Source organism: Ptiloglossa arizonensis, chromosome 10, assembly GCF_051014685.1.
Source record: "Ptiloglossa arizonensis isolate GNS036 chromosome 10, iyPtiAriz1_principal, whole genome shotgun sequence".
In the NCBI taxonomy this organism is placed as follows: Eukaryota; Metazoa; Arthropoda; class Insecta; order Hymenoptera; family Colletidae; genus Ptiloglossa; species Ptiloglossa arizonensis.
In genome coordinates this window covers 14,168,873-14,194,262 of record NC_135057.1, presented here as the reverse complement: position 1 = coordinate 14,194,262, position 25,390 = coordinate 14,168,873, and the positions used below count along the sequence as shown (strand labels likewise).

The 25,390-nt window shown below is 45.4% G+C and overlaps 1 protein-coding gene across 6 annotated transcripts in view; it reads left to right on the top strand.

Annotated features, from left to right (window-relative positions):
- Plexa (plexin A) overlaps positions 1-25,390 on the top strand; it is a 463,061-nt gene that overhangs the window by 328,056 nt on the left and 109,615 nt on the right. For all 6 annotated transcript variants that reach the window (XM_076322385.1, XM_076322388.1, XM_076322386.1 and 3 more), the window contains one exon: positions 14,860-15,042. In XM_076322385.1, coding sequence (XP_076178500.1) covers positions 14,860-15,042 — 183 coding nt within the window. The remainder of the gene's footprint in view (positions 1-14,859; positions 15,043-25,390) is intronic.

The window sequence follows — 25,390 nt, the reverse complement described above, 5'->3', positions numbered from 1 at the left end:
TTCGGGTAGAAATTTCAAACTTGGCGCGTACATTCGTTCGTAGAATCTTGAGTAAAAGTTACTACTGAATTTTGTTCGGTATAAAAATCGATTTAATTCCGAAAATTAACGATACGTAAGATTCTTTCTTCCGGGTAGAAATTTCAAACTTGGCGCGTATATTCGTTCGTATTATTCTCACGGGAATCTTTCCCGATGAAAAAAAGTATTCTTCGTATCGGTGACCACCAGGAACAAACGTTCCCTTTTCCCTTCACGTTTTCGACTTTCGTTTCTCTTTCTTATCGGTTTCCGCGTTCTCGTCGGGGGAATATACAGGAATTGTTTCCTGTCACCGAGACCGAGGATACAGGTATACCGTGTGTAAATCCACGCCACGATAATACACTGGTTTCGTTCCTCACCACGCCCATCCTGACAAACAATTTCCTATTTAACGCAGCCGTTCGGAGCGCACCCTTACACGAAATTGCCATAACTTTTCAACCGCGCGCTCGGTTACAGTTTCATGCAGACATTCACCGTAGTAACCGCCAGTTGTTTACGCTTCTCGTACTTTCGGTTAAAGCTCCGTCACTCCGAAGATTGTTAATAGATTGGTCGTTGGTTTCTTTTCAAACGAGGCCGCCGTCAACGTTCAAGGGAGGGTTAACGACCGGCCGTGAGTGTCGCCCTTTAAAAATTTACAACGAATAAAATTGAATATTTTTCACCGCGATTCATCGGCTTATTACCGCAATTTGTTACAAGAGTTGTAACGCGTTTCGAACAACTTCCTCGTCTTTTGTCGCAGCGCGTTACAGGATTCCATAATAATGCCGTAACGCCTTTAAAGGATTCTACGGCATTGTAATCGTTGTCTCAAAACGCTGGTCAATCGTATAATTGTAGTAAATTTCGTATTTTTATTTGAAATTATAAACGGTTTAATCGCTGGTCCGATTCGAACATCTTATATTAATTTCTACGCTTTCTGTGCTTCGAGAACCTTAAGATTTAATTGAATTCTTCTCCTTAATTCGTTTATTCTATTAATCGTATATCTGTACCAATAATTACCGTACGATACTTTTCTACGTCATTAATCGCGTTTAGGAACCTCGTTTATAATTTATCGCAACGTGTACATTTCTTATCGTAGTAGTTTCCTAAATTGCACCTCGGTACATTATCTTCGTACGCTAATTTTTATACCCGTTTACAAGCAAATAAATAAATAAATAAATAAGATTCCTCTCGGCGTTTACGTTCGATCGAGAATCAAATTGGCGCGTGTTCTTTGTCGCGAGATCGGTTCAATATTTTTCGAGCTTTTTCGTCATAGTTTCACCGTGTGCGATTCGTACGTGCTCGGGTTTTAAACGTTGAATAAATAATTTTCGTTCCCCCCACCTGCCGTGGTATCGACATCGGAGTCAATCCGTTAAAGGCTCTCGATCGTTGAAATCGCGCTGTAATTTAATCTCAGTTTTTGAGAGCGAAGCTCCGGACGGTCGGTATTTCGTTGGCGAGATTCGAAATTGGAATCCTCGGTTCTGCAACAGGCGGGAGATTCAACGAGGGAGTTGGTAAATATGGTTTACGAGCGTAGCCACTATTTCCTATTAACGCTTTCAAGACTGAATTATGAAACATGCGTAAAGTACCGCTCGTAATTGGAAATATATTACGGTAAACGTTCGTATGGCCGCGTAAAAGCGTTTCGACGAAATTATTTATTGCGTATAAAATTGTGCACCGGTACCGTTTCGTACGGCTGGCCGGCACGATTATCTCGTCGCGATCACTCGGTCGTTGTCATTCGCGCGAACCTGGAATTCTTTCGATTATAATTAAACGGGCTTCGCGGGTCTAATTTTCATCCAGCGAGCGAATTCGAGAAATGTTCGATTCGTTGAACCGACGACGCGTGAACGATTACACGATCGTCGACGATAACGACGATAATTATTTCAATACGATCGGCCCCCGTACAAACGATTCGAACGATCGTCGACGACGCAGATTTTCGAACGTCGAGCGTCGATTTCTTTTCAATTACGGCCTTCCTCCGCCTCTTGAATTTTACACGATGTTTACACGTTCGAAAACAACGCTAACGGAATTCTCGTGTGGCCTAATTCCCGTCAACGAGAAATATTAATTCGCCGCGCGGCTAACGAACATTCGATTATCCCGGCCGATAGACGATAACCCAAATTCGATATGTTTGAAATTTTGCAAAATTCCATTCCGATCGCTCGATCGAGCTCGACGTGTTTAAACGTTTTGTGTAAACACCGCGACCGAAATATATCCCGTACGAGATTCCACGTCGAGGGTTTCCATCGTGGCAAAAATTGCGCAATTTTTCTTACCGCGTGTTCGGAAGCTTTTAGATTCTTCGTTTTCTTTTTTTCTTTTTTCTCTTTTTTCTTCTCGTTTCCTCCCCGCTCTTCGTATTCCGCTAATGGCTCTTATATTTCGCGATGGAACGCGGAAGTTTGCAATAAAAAAAACAAAAAGCACCGAAAGTTCAGAGGGAGGGTGGGGTGGCAAAAAATTAAGAGCGCCGACGGAAAATCGGATTTATATTTCGGAAATATTTGCTCAACGATCTGACAACTGAAAAACTCGTATCCTCGTAGGAATAAACCGATACGCACGAGGTATTTCGACTGTTTGTTCAATAGCGAATAAATGGTTTTAACCGTGTCTATTTGCCGGTAGTGCATCGATCTCTCGAAAGTTGTTTTCTATCGACGAACTCTTTTTAAAAACAGAAACGGAACAAAAATATTCTACGATCCGTCGAAGCTCTCGTGATACTCTCGTCTGGTCGTTCTCCGAGACCGTGCGCATGTTTACGCAAACCGGGAATACTCGAAACGATTGTTGTTGTAAAATCGGATCGCGTTCGAGATAAACAAGTGTATAAAGTTACGGAAGTTTAAAGCTTTCGTGTCGATTTCCCGGATAACGATGTCAAATAATTTTGAATTGGAAATTGAAAAACGATACACGTTCCGAAAATTGTTTTCACGCGCGCGACACCTCGCCGCGCTCCTTCCTCGAGGCGTCGATTTATTCGTTGCTTGTTCGATAACCGTCGAACTTGTTTCAAACTCGATTTATTCGACGAGAGAGAGAGAACAAGAAACGAAGATTGCGAAACATCGCGGCGTTAATTCGTACAAGATTGGAGAGTGTTTGGATCGTTTATCAATTACAAAGATCTCTCGCTTCCCTTGTACGACGAGGCATTAAGCGCGCGCGAAAGCGTAAACGCGGCAGATTCCCTTTTCGAAGTTTCGCGTTGTTCGCTCGCACGCGTGGCGAACTTTGCGCCGAGGTAAATTTTCCAAGACTCGGTTAAATAAAATAGGATCAACCAGCAACGTTAACGTCGTCTTCAACGCGTTCACACACGGTTCCCTCGAGTCTTTTTCCTACCACCTTCGTAATGTATTGTTTATCTACGATTAAAACTATTAAATGGGTGCTCCTGTATTTCCTCTAGTTCTATCGTAAAATTAAAAACATAAATTGCACACATTTGGAATATTCGATCGAATTGAACATTATAATCAATTTAAATACTCGTCTACTTTCTTTGCAATCTCCTACGTAAAATACTTTTAAGAAATATCCAATTCGAAGGGAAGTTGAGTTTTCGAATTTTTTTTCAAGATTCCTCGATGTCTTTTTCCTCCATTAGTTGCACTCTTAAGATGCAATCGTTCGAGACGCAAGCGTTCGATGTAAGCCCGATGGGTGGCTCTAGTTGGCGTTATCGCGCGGCGATAAACAAAAAGGTAAACAGAATGGGCTCTTAACGCGTCGAGCGTCGTTTCGTTTTCGTATTGATCGCGAACCATCGGCGAGGTTTCGCGTCAACGCGCACGGTTCCACGAGGAATCGACAAAGAGGGCTCCGGTTGCAAGAATTTCTACTTCCTCGATGGTAGTTTCTACTTTGAGAAACGGAGATCCGCGAACTCGGCACGTAGAATCTATAACGCTTTCGTATTTTCCGCAACGACGTGGCGAACGGAAATTAGAGGACTCCTAACGTCGAGCGTGTTCTCCGCGGATATCCGCTTTCATCTTTTGCCACGAAACCGTACGATCCGACCTGTTTTAAACGAAGACGAAACCTTCCACAAAGCTGCGCGTTCGACTATTTCCAGACGTAATTTCGACAAGTTTCGAAACGGTGCTCCATCTTCCGCGACCATTTTACTCTCGTCGTTGTAATATTACTCGCGAGTTTATCCATTTCTTTAGATAAAAAATCAAATTGTAGACCAATAACTCGTCGAACCTCCCGTGTTCATCTTTTCTCGTATTTTATTCTTGTTAGCGTGAACAAAGTTGTCGGTAAAAATTTGAGAAATTTTTCATTTTAATCGGAAAAAGATTTTCCTCTTCGCCGAATAAAAAGGGGAGGTTGTTGTCCAACTTGTGACCATCTACGATTAATATTTCTATCGGAAAAGATTCGAACAAGGCAGCAATTTAATATCAGGCGTAACATCCGTCAAATATATTTGAATAATTGACCCTGTGTGTACAAGCGCGGAAAACCTACCTCGTGGAAGGAGAAGACAATCTACCTCGACGGTTCATTAATATAAATTTTTCCGAGAATCTGTCGACGATTTATTAGCCATTACAAATTTCTTAGACAGTGACGGGTGAACGCGACGGGAAGTGTAATTACTCGCATTCGCGTTTTAAATTAAAAGGAATAAAGCCGCGTTGCAGTAAAATCGATAGCGCCGTGTTTCCACCGGTAAGAAGCCATTTATTGTTTCCCGTTCCGTGGATAAATTCGCGAAAGAGGAACGCGTAAAGCGGCAACATTAATAACAACGGATACGAAATAAAACAATATTACAAAGCGCGAGCGTAACACGAATAAAATCGAGATCCGCGTGCAACGAATAAAATCGAGATCCGCGTACACCGCGTACCCGATAAGTCGTAAAGAAACGTGGCCAGCGATATTTCCACGAGTCAATAATTAAACGAAAATATATACACAAAGGGCAGATGTTACAAAACGGTTAAGAATACTTGACAGCGCGGGGCCATTTAATCTCTGGAAATTTCATTTTTAAAATGCAAAGAACCAGGGGGTATCGTGTTCGCGGTAACTTTTCAAACCGTGTAGTATTAATTATTCGTGAACATCGCTAACGAATAAAAACGAAATTCAATATATATCGATACAAAAGTCGTACGAGAAGCCTGGGAATTTTCCATCGATTCACGTCCATCGAACAAAAATACATATACGCGCAAAAGGACACGAAACATTTTCGAACACTTCGCAACACGAAATCATTCGAGTTTTAAAAGTTCCTCTCGCGGAGAGGAGAGTTCTTCTCCGTTCGCGATAATATTTCCCAGCCGACGAATTTAATCGTCGGGCGAACGTTGAAATTGTTCAATAAGTAATTAATCGCGTTAAGTCCGCGCGCTCGGCCCGTAACGCGTCCGTACCTCTTTCTCTCGTTGTCTATCGTTGGATTTTCCGGATCCGCGATGATAAAATTCGCCTTAAGGGGCGGTGGAGGCGAGCGGGGATGAAGGATAGGGGATATCCAAGGGGGAAATATCGACAGGGTGGGCGTATGACAGAAACAGCGAAGCATACCGAGGCATAAAAGGCGAAAAGAGGATTCGGGGAACGACGCAAGATAGTACGAGCGTAAAAGCCGAGAAGAAGATTGCGGGGAAAGAGTGGTGTGTATCGATCGTGCGACTGACAGCCGTTTTTCACGAAACAGCGCGCGCCTATCCTCGATTACAAACCGGAAACCGCGTACGAACAACACCCGAAGACGTTTCTTCGACGCGGGACGTTGCGCGTTCGCGTGCACCGGGTAAATCACCGTGTGGAAAATGAAGAGGAAAATGCCGCGTTGAATCGACCGAAATTCAACGCTTTTGTTCGCCACGGTTACCACACCCCCGTGCCCACCCCCTCTGACCACCCACTGGCCCGGTATCAGTTTTTTCCTCCGCGGTCGAGAGCATCGCGGAGATTCAATTAACGCAATTGCGGCGAATGAAAAGCGGGAGTCTGCTTTGAATTTTGCGATTCGCTGCGTTTTTGTAACGCGGTTTTTTTTTTCTTTTTTTTTTTTTCATTTATTTTTATTCCTTTTTTATATTTTTCCGCTCGGAACGTTTTATGCCTGGAAAATGGATTTCAACGTAAATTAAATGACCGTAATATAAAATGCGAATTGGAATTCATAAAAACCGTGTTCCCGGCGATTCGGCAATAGAAGAACCGATGTACCGTATAAACGAAATTTACCGGTTTTGTTTGCATCGGCGATTTGCGAAGTGGAACGGAACGTTTTCACCCTCTCTTCGACGAGTTCTCGTTTCGGGCGATCCACTTTTTCCTTCGCGCGTGGGATCGTTCGGGGGAAGACCCGTAACCCTTCAACGAGGAGCAAAGAAGGAAACAGAGGTGCACAGATGGAACCAGGATTCGCAAAGATGGGAATAATTGTCCAAATATTTTAATAAGCGACACCTACATCTACCGTACTTCTCTCCTGGAAAATATCAAGATACGCCACCTAATCTTCTTAACCCCGAAGTGTACACTCGTGTAGATTCTGCGCGATACCGCCTAAGAAAAGGTAAAACTGCATTCTCCTAGAAACTCGACAGAGAGCACACGCACACGAACAACTATCCAAATACCTGACTAAATAAACGACACCTACACCCCACTCTTGTACACTTGTAAAATTCCAAGACCAAGCGTCGAAAATCTTTTCAGTTCCCCGACACGAGCCACCGTGCTAAAATTTACACACGTTGTACAAAATCTACGCGGTAATCTCTACAATATATTCCCTGAACACTCGGTGACGGTATTGTCGCGTTGAACAATCTTCCTTGAAAATTCACTGCCACGTTCCACCGCCGTCAGATTTCTCTCCGAAATCATCCGAAAACAGTCCCAGCTCCCGCACGGTGAATACATATTTTGCGCGTCGCGCTACCTTGCCGCGCGAACCTCGAGGAAATCTAATTTACGCAGCGCGGCAAACAATTCGAGGTTCGGTGTAAAGAGACTTCGTTAAAATTTAACGAACGCCACTCATTTACGGGGTCTCTTGGACCGGCGAGGAGGCACCGCGCGCGAAACTGTGTCGAAATAAAAGCTGACGGCTGGCACGAGTGAATCGAGCGCGTTCCAACCGGCCGCGAAAAAAGAAATAATCGGTGCGCGTAACTGGAACGCCGCGTCAAAGGGATGTCGGAGCCGGAGGGCGCGCAATTAATACCGGGGGATCGAAGGACGTCGCTCGATGGCCACCTTGTGACAGTTTACCGGCTACGGGTATAGGTACGCGCGTCGCCAACCAATGTCAACACGACTAATTATCGAGCGTCAACCCCCCGATTACCTGCCGCGTCCAATAAGCAGCGTCAATATATGGATAACTTTCGAAGCGTACGGTCGACGCTCCGGGTTCGTCGGTTTAACCGTTTCCGGAGAATCGATCGCGGTGAACTCCGAAACGACAAAAGAATCCCAAGTGCGCGACGGTGAACCCTGCCCGAGGATAATTGGGGATGGTTTCGTGTCTCGTAGGAGGGACCAGAGGGGACCTATCGAAACGCGGTTACTCCTCGTTTGTGTATTTTCTACGTGTACTTACACGAATGACAATATTGCGCGATCGTTTCTTTTTATCTTAGGTATACCTGAGGATAATTATGGGTGGTTAGGTGTCTCGTAAAAGTAACACTTGAGAAGCTATCGAAACGCTCCCGAAATCGTTACGGTTACTCGTTCCCCGTCATTAATACAAAAGATCGCGCTACGTAATTTAAAAAAAAAAGAGAAACGTGGAATTTCTATCCGTTTCTCTTTTTTTTTCCGCTCGATCCTTCCACGGAGGTTACGGTCGCCGTAACGAAATCAATTTAGTATCCGGTAATTATTTTAAGCAGTGGACGTATAATGGCGAGCCATTGTGGACCACGGCGGACAGGACTTCACGGTCGAAGAGTCGATAAATTACGATACGGCTGGTAGTGGTACGGCTTCGTTACTTTTCGCGAAAGTGCGTTATTAATCAGCGTCGGGCGCAAAATACGAATTCGCGTCTTCGTGGTCGATCGTCGCGAGATTATCCAACTTCGATACGAGAACGTCCCCGGAGGGATAATGTCCGCCGACGTTAATATTAATATTTTCGACGTGTGCCACGCGTGTACGTTTAATATCATCGTATTTACACCCTTAAGAGTTACCGTGAAATAATTTACTTTGGTCGAACGTATCGCGTCCCCGAAGGAGTAATACACGCGTGTAAACGTTAATAATTTCCAACGTGGTACCCGCTTACCGTATATTTACATTCCCGATGCGAAGAATTTCAACGGAGCGTTCGCGCGCTCCACCTTCCCGCCGCGAGACTGAATTTTGTATCGTTGGAGATTCGCTCGCGAGTCGTCGGTGTTTAATGAAAAACCACGAAACAAACGCGGCGTCGTGACCCTCGCGATGAATCAGTTTCGCCGAACGAGGAAGCACTTAGGAACAGAAGTGAAACTTTTAGACACTTGCGTATGCAAGACGGCTCGATTCTAGAAACTAGGCCGACCTATTGCACTTTTCTGAGCGAACGCCGAGAGAAGATTGGCGAGTGAAATATTGCGCGGCTTAGCGAGATCTATCTTCGCGTGATCCCGATTTTTCAACGAACGCAACGATTCAGCTGCGAGCTCCACGTTTCCTCTTAAACGGATCTAAACGCGGTATTTTTTTTTTCTTTTTTTTTTCTTTTTGCCCCCCGGCGGGAATCGATTTTTTCTCGCCGTTACGCGTATAAAAATATTCGAACGCGGAGATCGCGAGGGTAAATTTTTTATCATTCGAGAGAGATGCGAGCGGAACGTTGAACAGCTTCGACCGTATCGCATCGTCGAGCCGGGCAACGGGTTTTCCACGGTGTGTTCCCGAAACGCGATTACAAACCTGTTTCATTTCCAAATACATATCTCGTACGATATTCACCTTTTAAACTCGCGACCTTTGATACCTTTGTACACGGAACGTAGAAAGGGAAACGATTTCCCTGTAATAAAATGCGCGCGATCGCGTTCCAAAGAAACATTTCTGTGAATTTTTTTCCAAAGAGTACGCTTCACCCGATCGATTAACGTGCTCGGGAACGAGATGAACAATTGGAAAATAATAGCGCGCGATACCACCGTGTATTCGTAACCGTGGTACGCGCGCGAAAATTGTTTCGAGAGAATAGAAAATGAAACGCAAGGGGTGTACTTCGGTACGGTAAAAGTTACGGGATATTGGAGAATTTTGTTTCCAAGGAAAGGAACAAAGCTACAATTACAAATCTTTGCGAGTATATTCGTACGCGATTCGAGCACCCGTAGGAATTTTCCAGCCTGCGGTGTATATAATTTCAGAACGGATGGACGCCATTCCGTGGATCGTGGTTCTCGGAAATACAAACGGTGGAAAAGGTGTACGATTCGATTGAATCTGACCTCGAAAAGGAAGAAAGCATCGCGAACGATCGTAAAGCCGGTGTCTCGATGTAAATTTTCACTTATCACCCGGTAAACGTGAATCCGTTTTCATCGTTACGGTTAATCTTCTTTCCGCTCGCGGAGAAAAGAGCCACGGAACTTGGACGCGGTTTCTGAAATCACCTCGCGTCGTTCGCGATCGAATCCAACGCGAAGGAGAGAAAAAAAACGCTATTGGATACCGGGGTGGGGTGGTACTCGGTATCCGGTTACCAGCTCGCCTAATCAATTTAAACGGATCCTCCATTACGGTGTAACGGCGAGGGAGGGTAAGGTCCTGGCAATTCGCGGGCATTTTTCCGGCTACGACTCCCGTGGAGGAAAGTGGCGAGCAGAACCGCGCGAGTAACACGTCGTTTCTCCAATTTTTCGAATGGCTGAAAGGGTAGAAGGGCGAAGGAACGGGGGAAAAAGCGCGTGGTAACGAGCTTCCATTTCGTCTTGATGGCCGCATTAGCCACGTTTCAATAGAGCGCAACGCGATGTCGTTGTTTTGTCATAACCATTGTTTCTAAGCGTCTGTCTTTGTCCGGTTTTCGAGGGGTCCTCGAGCGACCGAGAGAGCGCGAAAGCGATCGAAGGAGACAGAGACAGAGAGAGAGTGGAACAGAAACAGAGGAAGAGAGAAAGAGAGGCAGAGTAAGAGAGAAAGAGAAACAGAGTAAGAGAGTAAGAGACACAGAGTAGGAGAGAAAGAGAAACAGAGTAAGAGAGAAAGAGAAACAGAGTAAGAGAGTAAGAGACATAGAGTAAGAGAGAAAGAGAAACATAGTAACAGAGTAAGAGGCACAGAGTAAGAGAGAAAGAGAAACAGAGTAAGAGAGAAAGACAGAAAGAGAAACAGTGTAAGAGGAAGAGAGAGAACGAGAAGCAGAATGAGAGAGTAATTGAAATAGAGCGAGCAAGAGAAACGGAGAAAGAGAGAAGCGGATGAAACGCCTGTCGCACAGGGCCGTTTATTCCGATTTATTCGAAAGAAAGGGTAGAAGGAGACGGTTCGAGTTGGGGAGATGAACAGAGAGAAGCGGAGAGATAAAGAAAAATAGTGTAAGAAAGAGAACGAACGAAAGAGAGAGAGAGAAAGATTCGAAGCGAGAGATGAGGACGCGTTCCGTAGCGAAAGTGTGCTGCAACGCCCCTTCCGTAACGTGGACGGCGTATTAGCACCAGGAATGCAAATAATTGTTCGGCGTAGTGTGTACAGGGTGGCGAAAGCAACCCTGGAATGTAAATAGAGCCGACTTCTCGGTGCCCCCACCCCCGTCCGTCGCGAGGGCCCGAGTTTCTGGCTCGGCGGCCGGATGTATTGGCCTCTCGTGTGCTCGTACGTGCAGCTACGATGAGAACCTTGGCATCCCCGGGTTTGCTCGGCATTCGCGGAACGATCGCGCGCTCGCGCGAAGAGTTTCTCTCTCCCGAATCAACCGAATCTAGCCGACAGTTTGGTTTTCATTACGCCTGCTAATTCGCGTCCCAACGGGACACCACGTTGCGCGCTAACGCGAGCAGCGCGCTCGCGCTCCGCCTCGTTAATTAAAACTCGAGCCTCGAACGACGACGACGACTACGACTACGACGACGACGATGACGATGACGAGGTTTTCCGTTTGCACCGTGTCTCGTTCGCGACCCCGTTTTAGGGTAATTTTTTTTCATCGCCTCTCCGCGCGTTCAGATGCTCGCGTATATTTTTTTTCTTTTTCTTTTTATCGAGTCGACGCGACGAGGCCCTAGTCGGATCGTTCGAGGAGCCTGGAAATTAAAATTCTTCATCGATGTCGCGAAACCTCGGTTCGGTGATAAATACACCGGTTTTACTTTTTCGAGAGAGAGAGAACGATTTTATATATCTATTTTCGAAATACGCTTGCGTGGAAGGGTTTTATTATTATTCCACGTTTGCGTTCGTGAAAAATTCCTTTACAAGGGAATCTTATCGCGTGTAATCGCGTCGAGGTATTCTTTGCATCGAAACTTACGCGATCCCTCTTCCTCGAGAAATATCAGTTCTCGTAATACGCGATCCGGATCTTGTCGTGGAAGATGGCAAAGTTCGAATATCCATTTGTAAAAAGCGACGCGGGACGGGGCTCTCGAAGTCGCTGCATTTGTATGTTTGTCATCGCGTACGATCTCGCGTGACAGGTCGTGGAACTGGTCTTGAAACCAGCTGTCATCCCGCGAAACAATCGCGTCTGTCGCGCAACGTACTTCTCCGAGCGGAACGTTTCCCGCGCGCGCGGTGTTTCCGTTCTCGGACTTGCCGGAGTAACCGACATCGGTCCTCGCTTCGCGATTCAATAGTTTCTGTTTCTCCGTTTCGTTCACCAATCACGAGAAACGAATTCGAGTCCACGGATCAGGTGGTTCGACCTGTATCAGGTATCGACCTTCGACTGCATCGAAGAAAAGAGTCGAAGAATTACGTTTCGACCTCCATTCTTCGATCGGAATCGTCACGGTGATCAAATCGTGTTCGTCCGGTCAACGACACGCTTTGTAACGCTCGGTAATGCGATACACGGGCATTAAGAACAATTTCGAACGAAACGATATAATATCCCAGCGTCGGTGCCGATTAATCAAACTCCGCGTACATTCGCGGCCGACAACTTCGCAACAATCGTTCCGCGCGTTTCAATTACGTCAGAGACCGTAGACCGCGTATTTTGAAATTAATTCCAGCCCCCGTCGCGATCGAATCGACGTCCACGAACAATCTCCTTCCCCTTGAAACTCGAGAGTCCCCCTCCCGACGAAAAGTTACCGTTTCCAACAGGAAGAACAAGCTTTCTGTCCTCGATATTCTCGATGCCGCGATTCGAGCAACGACTCGTCGTCGTTCGCGCTCCGTGCGTTCGCTAATGGCGAAACATTAAATATTTCGAACCCACGATGCAGTACCGATCGATTGCATCGTGGAGAATTTTACTCCGTCTATATCGAAAGCTCTGCTGCTTCGTACATTGTGCCACGATCGTTGCAGTAAGCGCAACTGTTTGTGCAAACTCGAGTCACGAAATTCCGTATCTTTCGTACGGTTAATAAAAGGGGGGAATTTTTTTCCTCCGCGATAAATCAAAATACTTCTCTAGAAATACAAATTCAACGACAATACACGTTTCTGTAGTTTCGATCGCGCGATTCTTTCGCTTATGTCGAAAATGGCCACCGATTGTCCAATCTCTCGTCATACCTGGAAACGTTGCACCTGTCACGGGACCGTATCGGAGCGACGAACAAAAATATAAACACTAGAGTTTCTTTCACTCGCGCACTAAAATGCACGGGATCGCAACAGAAGTACTTAAATGAAAACGGCTTAACTAATTCTTCACTCCGTAGAATAATTGAGTAGATACCGAAATTCACTGCTTTAGGCGAATACCTCCGTAGAGAATACGTCGATTAGCGAAAGTGACTGCTTTGACGAAATACTTCCGTAGAATGTATAACGGCGAACCGGCGTAATAATTGAAAGGTCACGCTTGACTAAGGTGGAACAATCAATGAATTTTTATTCAGATGGCGGCGGCTTGTATACATGATTTTTGGTTATCGGTGATCCTGGTGTTTAGGCTTCGTGGCTATCGGCGTGCTAGGTGGTCCTCACGCACCCATCGATCGTCCATTGGTCGTTCCTGATCGATCGACACGAACGATACGGTTTTCCCCGAACGAGTAGCCACCGTGATCCTCGCGAGAAACGGAAGAGGAACGAAGCGGAGGGCGGCTCGTTTTCTCGGGTCCCGCTTCTAAACGCGAAGAGGAACGGTTCGGCACGGTGCAATAAAGTATCGCATCTCGTCGCGCGACGCGATTAATCGTGGCCCCGGCAAGAATTAATTGCCGACGCCGCGATAATTTATCGTCCCGCGGCTCGCGGCGATATTTTATCGCGCGTTATTTTTCGTGGTTCAGCCCCCCTCCTCCGCGCACGCGCGATAACCCCGCGACCCGTTTTCCTGCGAACGAAAACCTCCTGCGAGGAAATCCTCTCTCTGTTTCTCACCAGGATTCTCACCGGCTGTACCACGCGTTTCCACGGGATTCGCACGATCGTCGTTGACCTCGTCATTTCGCGCTTAACCTTGCACCCGCGTATATTCGATCGTGGATAAAGTATGCACGAGGTGCAGCGCGCGCGTCCGCGGCTCCGTGGGGTTTTACCGCGTGACGTCTTAATCCCGTGGAAACCCACAATACTCGTTAAATATTGATCGCGAACGCGCGGTGACTTTCTTAACTCTTGTAACGTGTACCATTTCAATTCGAGGAAATACGGACCCATTGGAGACGACGTCCTCTAACATACCGGATGGGTATGCATTTGTCGCGGCCCTAAACGGGTAAGGTTCTTCCTCGTTTGATTGAATGGTGTTTTACAGGTAGAAAAGTTTCGTTTGTAACGCAAGTGTTTAACGGTATCGTCATACGTGCAAATGTAAAATGTACGGAGGAATAGGAGTGCAGGAAATAATATTAGAAAATTAAGAATGTATACTATGTATAAATTTATACTTAAAATAAAATATCACGTATTGCGTAGCACGGTGTTCTAGGAAACAGTTCGAGAAACATTTGAGGTCACTTTGGACAATTAGGACAGTATGTTGTAGTCTGTTTTATATTTTCTTCTTTTGGTAACATAGAACGCAAATTCTTTTGATAACTTACCCTGCGGATTTTTACGAACTTCTAATTTTCATTGTACGTTTGTGTACAAAAATTCTTCGAACGTAAATCGTTCGAAAGATAATTCGAAAGTAGAGTCGGAGAACTTAATGGAGCTCCAGTAGCTGTAAATGTTTCTCTTCGGTTAAGGGGGTTGAAAGGTTCCGGTAACATTGCTCCAGAGATCATCGAACCGCGTCGAAACACCCAGAATCATTACCACCCCTTTAATACGCCACGCGCTCGTTGTTCCAAACGAGGGAATATAACCTAAAAATTATTACGCGTTACGCCGTGTCCGTTTCACCGTGTGACATTCGTCACAATGAACGCCCTCGTTCGCGTCATTTGACGCGTAAACAGAATTATCAGCGATAAGGGCCGTGTGCGTCGTTTACAGCATTCCCGGTTACGATATTAATGCGAAACAATGAACTCTAATCGACACACGATGGGATCGTTTCGCGCGCCCTTCGTTCCGTGCTCGGTGTGCGTTAACGATGGAAATTAATCAATAATTAATCGTCTACGTGATAGAAAATTTCGTCCCGAACGACCGCTCGATTCCCGATGGAAAGTTATTCGAAAGTTATTTTTCTCTTTGCAGAAATTGCAGACGATCAGCGAGGACTTTTGCGGTTTGGACGTGAACACACCTCTAGGGGGTGAGGACCCGATGAGGGCGAGTCCTGTGCTCACTTTCGACACGCATCTCACCGCGGTAGCTGCCACTTCCACCGGGGACTACACCGTTGTCTTTCTGGGCACACGAACGGGTCATCTGAAAAAGGTCAGTGCACGATACTCTTTATCGGTTCGTCGATCGAGGAAGAGCTCGTGGCTCGAACGGTGGATACACCGTCCGCTTCGTTAACCCATTCGCCTTGTACAAGGTATGCGCGAAAAGTTCGACGACTCTTATACAGGGTGCGTCGTGTACTCGAAACGGGTCGTTCCTTGAATTCGGTTCGCGAAGAATATCATAAGAGTTCATCTCGTATTTGGAATGGGATGTGTCTCGAATTTGGTTTGCAGAAAATATGTCCCGCAAGAGTACGTCTCGTATTTGAAATAGATTGTATCTCGAATTTGGTTCGTTGAGAATGTCTCCTAAGAGTACATCTCGTATTTGAAATGGGATGTGCTTTGAATTTCGTTTGTAAAAAGTATGTCACCCAAGAGTACATCTCGTATTTGAAATGGGTTGTATCTCGAATCTGCGAGGAGTATTTCTAAGAGTACATCTCGTATTCGAAATGAATTGTATCTCAAAAGAAATTTTAAAGAGAAAAGTTACTTCACTTTTTCCATAAGTGCATCGATGCACCCCAAAAGATACAAATGCACTTTTCTTTAACGAAATCGTATATTTATTCTCCCTGATATCGAACGATCCTTAAAATTCCATAGCGATCCTACTATTTGTATTCAAATACCTCGTAAGAATTAAAAAGTGCACGCTTTAAAAAATGGTACGAAATTAAATAATAAATATTTCCACACTATCCAAAAATTCATTATTCAATCTTGAACGAGAATACCCTCTTAAAATTCCATAGTGACCCTACTGTCCGTATTCAAACGCCCTCTAAAAGTTCAAAAGTGCACGCTTTAAAAAATCGTAAAAAATTAAGTAATGTATATTTTGCGTCGAAATTTCGGGCACGTAATCTCGAGACTGCGGACTTAATAATGCAGAGCCAGAAGGATTTTTTTAAGGCCTCGCGGTGACGAGCTCGGCTCGTCAAACGATTCGAACGTTAAGCCAACCTCGTTGGGTCGGTGTCCCATCTAGCGTTCTCTTTTCTCTCTATTTTTTTTCTTTTTTCTTTTTTTTTTTTTAATCTTTCTCGCAATCTAATTTTTCCATAGCGACTTCCGGCTCGTTCACTCGTACTTTCGGCGCTCTTTGGCCTTTTGCGAGCCGGATAGCGCGACGAGTCTTTAGAGTCCGTGAGTGCTCGCGCCGTGCGTTCTATTTTTCGTTCCCGCTTCGTGTTTCTGGGGGTGGCGCGAGGCGGATTACTCCACGACCCTTCTCGTCGTCGAGAATTGTCGAGGCGGCACGAATATAGAAATAAAGGAACCTAACGAAGGAAAAGGGAGAGTGATAAAGGAGTTCGAAGCTCGTCGCGCGAATACTACCGGTCAAAAGTTTCCGATCTGGGTCGTCGGTTTTACTCGAATCGGGCATCGTTCGAGGCAGGGTGTGTTAACCCTTCGACCGCGACGATATCGCCCTTACCACGTGCACTTAATGCACTTTGCAATTATTGTTAGCTCCGCGCTTTATAATAAATAAATGAACGTAATCTTTCTGTCCGAGACGTTCAATTTTTCTTTCAGAACTTTTACAACTGTATTATTCTCGTGGTAAGTCGAGATTAGAAACTACATCGTCGAAAACTTTTTAATATATTAGAATAGGAATAACCTACGCAATCTCTAGAACTGGTGCGAACTTGGTATTGTTTCCTACAGATTTTAGTGAAATTTGACAAGCTTGTAGATTCGTATACAAATTTGAAGTATAAAAAAGCACTCGGTAAAACATACACGAGCAATAGAGCGTTCCAACCAACTGTGGCGTAGAGGTAAGCACACGAGACTGGTAATATTTTGTCTCGGGGTTCAGAAAAGATCGCGAATTTGAATAAAAAATGAGAGAAAATATTACCAGTCTCCTACGCTTACCACCGCGTCACAGTTATTTGCTCCAGCATTCGAGTACACTCGACCGAGTGCTTTTCCAAACTTTGCGCTCATTTTTTCATAACTACCATCCACGGTCATAATTCCACTTGGAATTATTATACCCGCAAGCCTGTAAGCTTTCCAAGCTTCGATACAATCGACGAGGATCGATGTTAACTTTGTCCACTATTCGTGCGGGAAACGCCTATGGGCGTTCGTCTCTCGTATACGTCCCATACTCCGAAACGTTCCCGCACACGGAGCGCGTTTTTCGACCCGAAGAATTAAAAAATACTCTTTACCTCGATCTACGCGAGCATCGACCTTCGATACTTCCCCAGACCTCGATTTCCCGGAGAATTTCCCGAAAGGTACGGTACGGTAAAATCGAGCGAGAGTCGTTGAACATATTCGAGGAAGTTGTCCGGAACGTATTACCGGTGCTGGAAAAGTTACAGTATTCTCGTAGCCAGCGAGAGAACGGTAATGAAACCGAAAGGTGGCCGGTCGATGTGTAGAGACCGGTTTCGCAATAAATGTCGTGCACGGAACGCAGCGCAGCGTGTGTTACCTTCGCGCGTTCATTTCGGCGTTGTACGTCGAGCGGAAGTTCCGAAATTCCTTTTTCCGTCGGCGAGTAAGAAACTTTTGCAGGCTAGTGTACTCGAATGTGGAGCTCGAGCGAAGTAGAACGGCCCGGTTAAAGCCAGGCCCCGCATTGTCCTATCGTAGCCAGGTCGAAGCCATTACGTTCCTCGAGCCCCTCTCGTACTCTTTCGCGCTGGACATAATTAATCCCCCCAATTGGTCCCGCACCGCGGACGAAAGTAATCACAATAGATATTAATGCAAACGACACGGAATCGAGCCGGGTAGGGACGGCCACGGGGAAACCAGCTTTCTCCAGCGGTGTTCCATTAGCCTCCGGTTCGGGTAACCATTACCAGACGGGGGTAGAATATCGTTTTTGGCGCGAACGTTAACGCTCCGGGAGACTAATGGACGCTCCGTGGCGCGCACCTTTACGCGAACTTCGGCAGCGATGAACTTCGCGCTCCGACCTCGACGTATCGAATGGCGGAAGAATACCTCTTAGACGCCCACGAACGCGAACACGATCGTTAGAATTAATCGTGGACGGTGCACGCTCGATTATCCAACCACGCGGTGCCGCCGCCGCCGCCGCCGCCGCCGCCGCCGCCGCCGCCGCCGCGTGTGATACACGCTCGTGAATCAAACGTCGTGTAAGCGTAACGCGAGCTGCGTAATTGGCTGCGCGGCGAGAGAGGACGAACGGTGAATCCTTCGGGATAGGTGAAAAATGGAGAAAAGTGGCCGCGAATAGGTCGAAAATTATGGTTCTCCGCGTAACCATCGGTGAAAAAATTCTTTCACCCCGCCGCGACGCGGGATCGTTAGCTCGGGATTCATTTCCAGGAACGCGATATCTCGAGTCGTTGGCCCTCTCGCGAATCCCTCGTAATTAATCACGGATTATCGGTCGAAAATCCTCTCCGATTTCTTCCCGGCTGGTTCGAAGCGTCGTGTTCCGTTTGCCAGAATCGCGTTACTCGATACCGCTGGAAAACGCGACGCGAACAACCGAGGAGACGGTCAACCGATGATTTTATTTTCAATCGAGGGAAATCGCTTTAGCCCCGTTCGTTTCCCAAACGATATTTACCAGCCGGTTTCGCGAACGATATTTACTCCTCGCTTTCGCGAACGATATTTACTCACCGTTTTCGCGAACGATGGATCCTATTTCGGTCGTTTCGGTGACTTCGATGCGCGGAGAGGAAACCTCGCGGCCATTAGGACCCCGCGAACTTTGCGAGCGAAAAACCGACACCGGTGAATAATTCATCGAAACGGAGACGTTCACGCGCGGAACCGTTTTATTGGCTCGCAGCGTCGCCGTAGGTAGAATTTTTGAACTGTATTTTTCGAGGAATTCAATTTCGAGAGAAGAGAGTGCCAGAGAAACGAGCTTGCAGTTTGGATTTCGAACCCGCGCTCGAGAGTGTGCCGCGACACGTACGCGAGAAGACCGGAAGGTTTTCGTCGCTCGAAATTGAAAACTATATTTTACGAAAAATTTTGTTCGGTGAAGTTGCAAAAGGAGCTGGTAACACCTTAAGTTTAAAGTTACACGAAGAAGAAGAGAAAGAGGAAGACTATGGTTTTCGTCGGTCGAAATTGAAAGCTGTATTTTTCGAGAAATTTTGTTCGGTGACGTTGCAAAAGGAGTGTCTTAAGTTCGAAGTCGCGGGAGGAAAAAGACTGCAAGGTTTTCGTTGGTCGAAATTGAAAGCTGTATTTTTCGAGAAATTTTGTTCAGCGACGGTGCAAAAGGAGTGTCTTAAGTTCGAAGTCACGCGAAGAAGATCGTAAGGATTTCGTTGCTCGAAATTGAAAGCTATATTTTACAAGAAATTTTGTTCGGTGACGATGCAAAAGGAACATTCGAACATTCGAGACACCTAAAAGTATCCACGGTGAACACTTGGACCCCTTGCGCAACTAAACGAGTGATTTTCCAAAGAAGATGAAATAACGTTACACTCGTCGCGATATTTCATCACTTTCCAGCAATATGTTCTACCAGGTATATAAACGAAGACGCTCGTATCGACACCAGCTACCGATCTCCAATTATCGACACATCGAAAAGAACGTAACACGCGCGACAATATTATCCTCCGTTATAAATTACACGATGGACGTAACGGTGTCGTTAAAAGAATCGATAGTAGTTCACTTACGCAACTAATAGAACGCACGAAATAAAAAATCATCCCGATCGAGTTAAGAAACCTCTCAGCTGGAAAAACTGGATCGAAATCGATCTCGATTACCTCTTTATCACCCGGAATGGAAATTTCCCCGTGCCGTAATCGCATCCTTCCAACGCGACCGACAAGATCCAATCTGTGACTCGATTTTAATTTCCCCGTAAGACATTGTATCCAAGGTTGGAAAATTGCTTTCCGCTTCCATTTCGAAACGACGCGAAATATCAACGCGGCGAGGATAACGCGCGGAAAGGATTAAAGGGAACGGAGAAACGATCGGTAAATTATGGTCTCGCGTGTTGCGATTAGCGCAGGGCGTGTCGATTGGTTCGAGGTACCGATAAAACCGCGGATTTCTTCCAATTAATCGCAATTATCGGTCGGAGATGTTCAATTTGTTCGACGATCATCCCGAACGGAGTCGTTGTAGGTTGTCTCTGTCGTGGTGGTCGTGGTGGTCGTCGAATTAATCCTAATCGGCGAGCTATTATGCGCGACCGCGATTTGCATACCGTGACGGGATTTTTCCGGTGCGAGAGCCGCGGCGCGCATTCATTAGCGGGGCGTTAAAGAAAATGCAAAATCGCGGCCACGGGAAATCAAAGTACGAAAGGGAATTTATCCTTGAGGGGGTCGCCGGAAATTTGCAAGTTAACGAAGTTTCGCGTGGCCCCGTCGTCGTTGTTCGTCGTGATTAATTAAAGCTGCCCGTGGCCGTGGATCGCCGGAGCTTCGATTATAATTATCTGTGTGCAAACGCGAAACTCAAATAGCTCGGCGGCCGAGCGCAAATACGCCGTGCAAATTCGCTGAAAGGAACACGGCCAAGGGGGAGTAACCGACGAAACGGTGGTAGGGGCGTTCCTCTTTGGCTCTGCGTTCACCGATTCGGGCTATTAAAAATTTATCGCGGAGGGGGGACCCGGGGAGTGGCAAAGGAGACGTCTGATCCCGATTAAGAGAGATCGGCCTTTCAAAGCGTGTATTAAATTTTGACATCGAAGCGTCCGCGCGATCATCGAGGGGAACGCGAGTACGAATACGCGCGCGTGCGTGTGCCACTGGAATGCTTTCTTACGGGTTTTATCCACCCCTTGTTTTAACAGATCGAGCTGATCAGATTCCGATTAAAAGAGATCGGCGTTTGAAAACCTTTTATAAAATTTCAAAGTGGAAACGTCCACGCATGGTCAAGGGAATACGATTCGCGAGTATGGATATGCGTGTATGGGTTTCAAATAGTTTTCTTAGGGGTTTTTATCATACTAGTGGGCTTCTTTTTTTTTTAATAATTAGATACCGTTAAAAAGCTTACACCGTGAGGAGAATTTATCTTGTACTATTTATCTCTAGCGCTGGATAAATGTCAAAAGGAATACGGTAGCCCTAAGATGCCCTAGGCAGGTTGAACGTGTGCAAATATCGAGTACTGGTAATCCAAAGTAAGAAAATGTCAAAGTTCGAGCTTGAAATTTTAACGAAATATCCCTTACGTGTGTATTCATTTTCGTATAATCTCTCGGAGCATTATATTGGAAAGATTCGGGTATCCGTACAGGGAATAAAAATCGTGGACAATTTTAGCGACGAGTAAATGTTAAAAAATAACGAATCAAAGGTCATGAACCTTGGTCGAGTGTATAAGCAACTGTCGGGGAACGTTTCGTAATTTTCATTACGGGATCTGAAATCGTTGGTTGCATCCACCGTGTAAAAAGTGTTAGGGAACTATTAAACTCCGTCGTTCCGTATTAGCGCGAGAGAAAAAAGCGAAACCGGGGCGAGTGAACGAAGAATCGGTTTAATTTTATTTACTTAGACGTTATAATTGTAGTTTCCAGCGTAGTTCGGTGCCGGTCGCGAGTCTTGAAATTTCACGCTCTGCGGCGAGGAAATCAAGCAAGGTTCGCGCGGCCGGGAACGAATTAAAGCGTAAATAACTATTCAAGAATAGCAAACACGAATTTATGCACCGGGTTTCTAATTCCGCGGCGCTCGGAGGCAAGAAATAATTTTCAAACGTAAACGCATTTTACTGTCGTTTAAGCGAGCAATTATGTTGCAATTCATTCGCCAGAGCGTGAAGACTGCCTCGTCTCCGCGGATAAACAAAATAGCAGGAAACGCGTTAATTAGTTTATCTCGGCGGCGCGACCGTTGCACCGCGACCGAATAGAAGGCTTCGTCCGATTAAAATAATCGCGCGCCGTTAAAGGAGTAGGTAATTTTTCCTGGAATGGAAATTCGGTGCAAGTTCGCCGGCTGTAATCGTATCTACATCTTTTGCAACAACTTTCCCTTTGTAACGTAGTTGGCTTCCACTCGGGCGAACGTCTTCGTCGATCGTGCACCATTTTCGATACAGACGGTATTGAGAAAAAGCTTGATCCCCTTGCTTTTAGTTCACGTTGAATAAACTCGTTCGACCGTAAATGCAAAATTATCTTTGCGTATCTTCAACGCGTTCTCTACTTATTTCTTTACTTTATTTTATGATTCACCAATAGTGATCACAATTATTACACTATTCGCATCGGAGAATGATTGAACAAGTGTTGGATTATTACTTCGATCAAAACGGAGAAATCGAGAAGTTGTTAGTAATTTTCCCCTTATAGTTTACAAAACGCAAGGTACGTTCTTGTTTCGAGCGCACCCGTTCGGTTTATTTTTTTTAAATTCCAACGTTCGCTCGTAACGCTCCGATTAGCGCGATACCGGAGTTAAATTTGGAGTTTGAATTTTGTAACCGACGTCTCGATCCAGTTAGGATTCTCGACGGTATTTTTGTTATTATTTAGCGACGAGCAGAACCACGATATCATCGGTCTAGCGAGTTCACGGCGAACTCCGTGGAACTTCGTTCCCAATTTCGCGCGATCGAGACTTCGTCTCTCCGTTTCGAAGAGGTTAATTGGGGATTGAAATATGGGCGTTGCGGAGAATTAAGCAAGCAAACAATACGAGTGGCGTTTACCATTAAACCAGTGTGCACGTCGAATAGATATCGCCTCGAGTTTCGAACATCCGGACGGAGATCGCGTATCGTCGTTTACGAGATCGATAAATCTTCGGGTCCGTAGGCGACGGACAGATGGAGATTTCACGCGCCCGTCGTCGTAAATAAAATTAATGTACAACGAATCGCGCGGTCGTTGACCACAACAGTCTACGCGAGAGCCTCGGTATTTCTTATTCTCCGTTTCCGATTTTTTTCTCATTTTCAATTCTCGATTCCAACCGTTCGGGAAATTCAACACCCGAGCGGTGAAGCTGGGTCGCGTCCGACCCGTCGTAAAATACGTTTGTTTGTACGTGGAAAAATCAATATTTTCGTCAAAGTTCAATCCAAATACGCGAACCATTTTCGGTATGTTAAAACGGCAATCGAAAGGAAAACAGGGCATATTTAAAAACTACAAAGACACGAGTTTGTTCGATAAATATAACACTTATTCCAACAGAATTATACCGATTGGGCTGCGTTACTTTCGATACATTTTTCTAGGTAATATTTTCAATAAATTCACCCCATGGTATACACAGTGTGTAAATGGTAACGATCCCCAATATTCGCGCTAACCTAATGAAAAACGTTCGCGACGAAAGTCACTCGGTGCCTCTACAGTGGTAAATTTGAATGATAAAATCTCTAAAAATATGTTTTGCGTAGGATGGAAAATGAAAATCGTCTATCGTAAACGTACATTGCACGGTGTATTATAGTTGTCGTCGTTCTATAATCACACGTGTATAATATCACGACAGGTGACGTGTTTACGAGTCATCGCGTTATCTTTCGACGTGCCGCGAATAATACGGGTCACCGTAGACCCGTACTTGGATCTCGTCGGTAGATTTCGTCCCGTCTCCATCGAAGTTGATTAATTGAATCTTTCGCGGCCCTATTTGCCGTTGTGCCGCCATTGTCGGGAGAATAACTGCCAGTCAAGATTAGAAACCTCGGAAAGTTGACGGTCTCGCAGTTTCGCGTTCCCTCGTGCCGCCATAAATCCGTTTGATTAGCCTCACCGACCACGTGCTCGCTGTTCCGCAATCTGTAGAAACTTACTTCGTTCCCTCAGCCACGTTGGTTGGCGTTCCAACGTCTGTCTTTTCTTCCGGTTCTTCGAATCTGTTCGTCTACGCCCACCTCTCGCCCCTTTAATCACCGTTGGTCGGTTCTGCACCCTCGTTTCTCCAGAATTTTATTTTTCCACTTCGATTTATTTCCCTTTCGCACCTCCTACGTTCTTACCGCCCTCTTTCGGGCCCTTTTATCGCGTTAAAGTATTCGATACTTCAGTAGTATCCGAATAGTGGATCCACAGTCCTGTGGCGGAGTCAGGAATGACTCCAACATTTCACTAATGTGGATACATTCGAATCGAGTGCACCAATACGAGGTTCACACATGTTCTACAAATTTGTAAAGTTTCAGAATTTTTGGAACTTTTGTCACGCAAGACTTGTTAGCGCTTTGTATCTGTCTCGAGGAAAGTAACGAGTCAAAAGTGACCCCGGCACGGTACTCGAAGAGTTAAGAGCCACGACACGCGCCTATATCAAATGTACGTAATAACGCGAGTACGAGTTTCTTCTGTAACAACTGTCCACGGGTGCTTAACCTTTTGTCACGTAACGCGACCGACCTGCTTGCAAGAAGTTTCTTCCGTAAAATTTGCCGTGGAAATTTTACGGAATTTAGTCTCGGTCTTTTTACACGTAAGTTCGGTACAGTTGTAGAAATTGAACGTCCATGTGGCTGATACGGAACAAGATTAGAAAACCACCCGAGAGATTCGGTCGAGAAGTAACGTGTAGCAAATTTATCCGAAAAACGTGGAGAACATCCAAACAACAATTTTTCCCTCGACGATATGGGTTGTAATTATCCTACTAACAACATAGACACGTTTACCGAATATCCTTACCGAATAAATTGCAAAGGAAGCGGTCTTCCAGATCGTTCGGCCATGCTCTGTTTAATCGGAGTATTAATTCACGGACGCAATAGAGAAATGATTTTTATTCGTTGTTTTGGAAAGTGAAATATATTAGGGAGTCGTTGACCGAAATGTTTACTATTGGGCAAGTTTTCTATATTTCAGACTCTCTTTCTCGTAATGCATATGTATTAGGTTGTCGTGGAAAATATAACGTCTTTCGTAACTCGAATTTATTGCATCGTAACTGCAACGAAAACTCGTTTCAAGTATGATGGATCGATAGTCTTCTAACATCGTTTTGAAAGCAAAATAGAAATTGAATTTCAAGACAAGTCTTGCCAAACAACATTTTGCAATTGGACACTCCTTTCGACTATCGTTCGATTTCGTTGGTCATTTATCGTACCGAGTATTTTATTTCAAAATTGAAATAATTTGATTCGCGATATTTGGAAACTTTTAAAGAAATTTTCTACACTTTGATTCTCGGCTAATCGATCCGCGTAAAATCTCTGGATTTTCAAAAATAGCGTGTTGCGCGGTATCGAAAAAGAACGGAATAATTCGTGCAGTAGGGAATTAATCTAATAGCCATCTAGAACGACCGAATAAACTGGCCAGAAGTGGAACTCTCGGTTAATCGATCCACACAAAAAATGGTTTCTCCGGATCTTCATAAATGGCGTGTTCCGTGGCATGA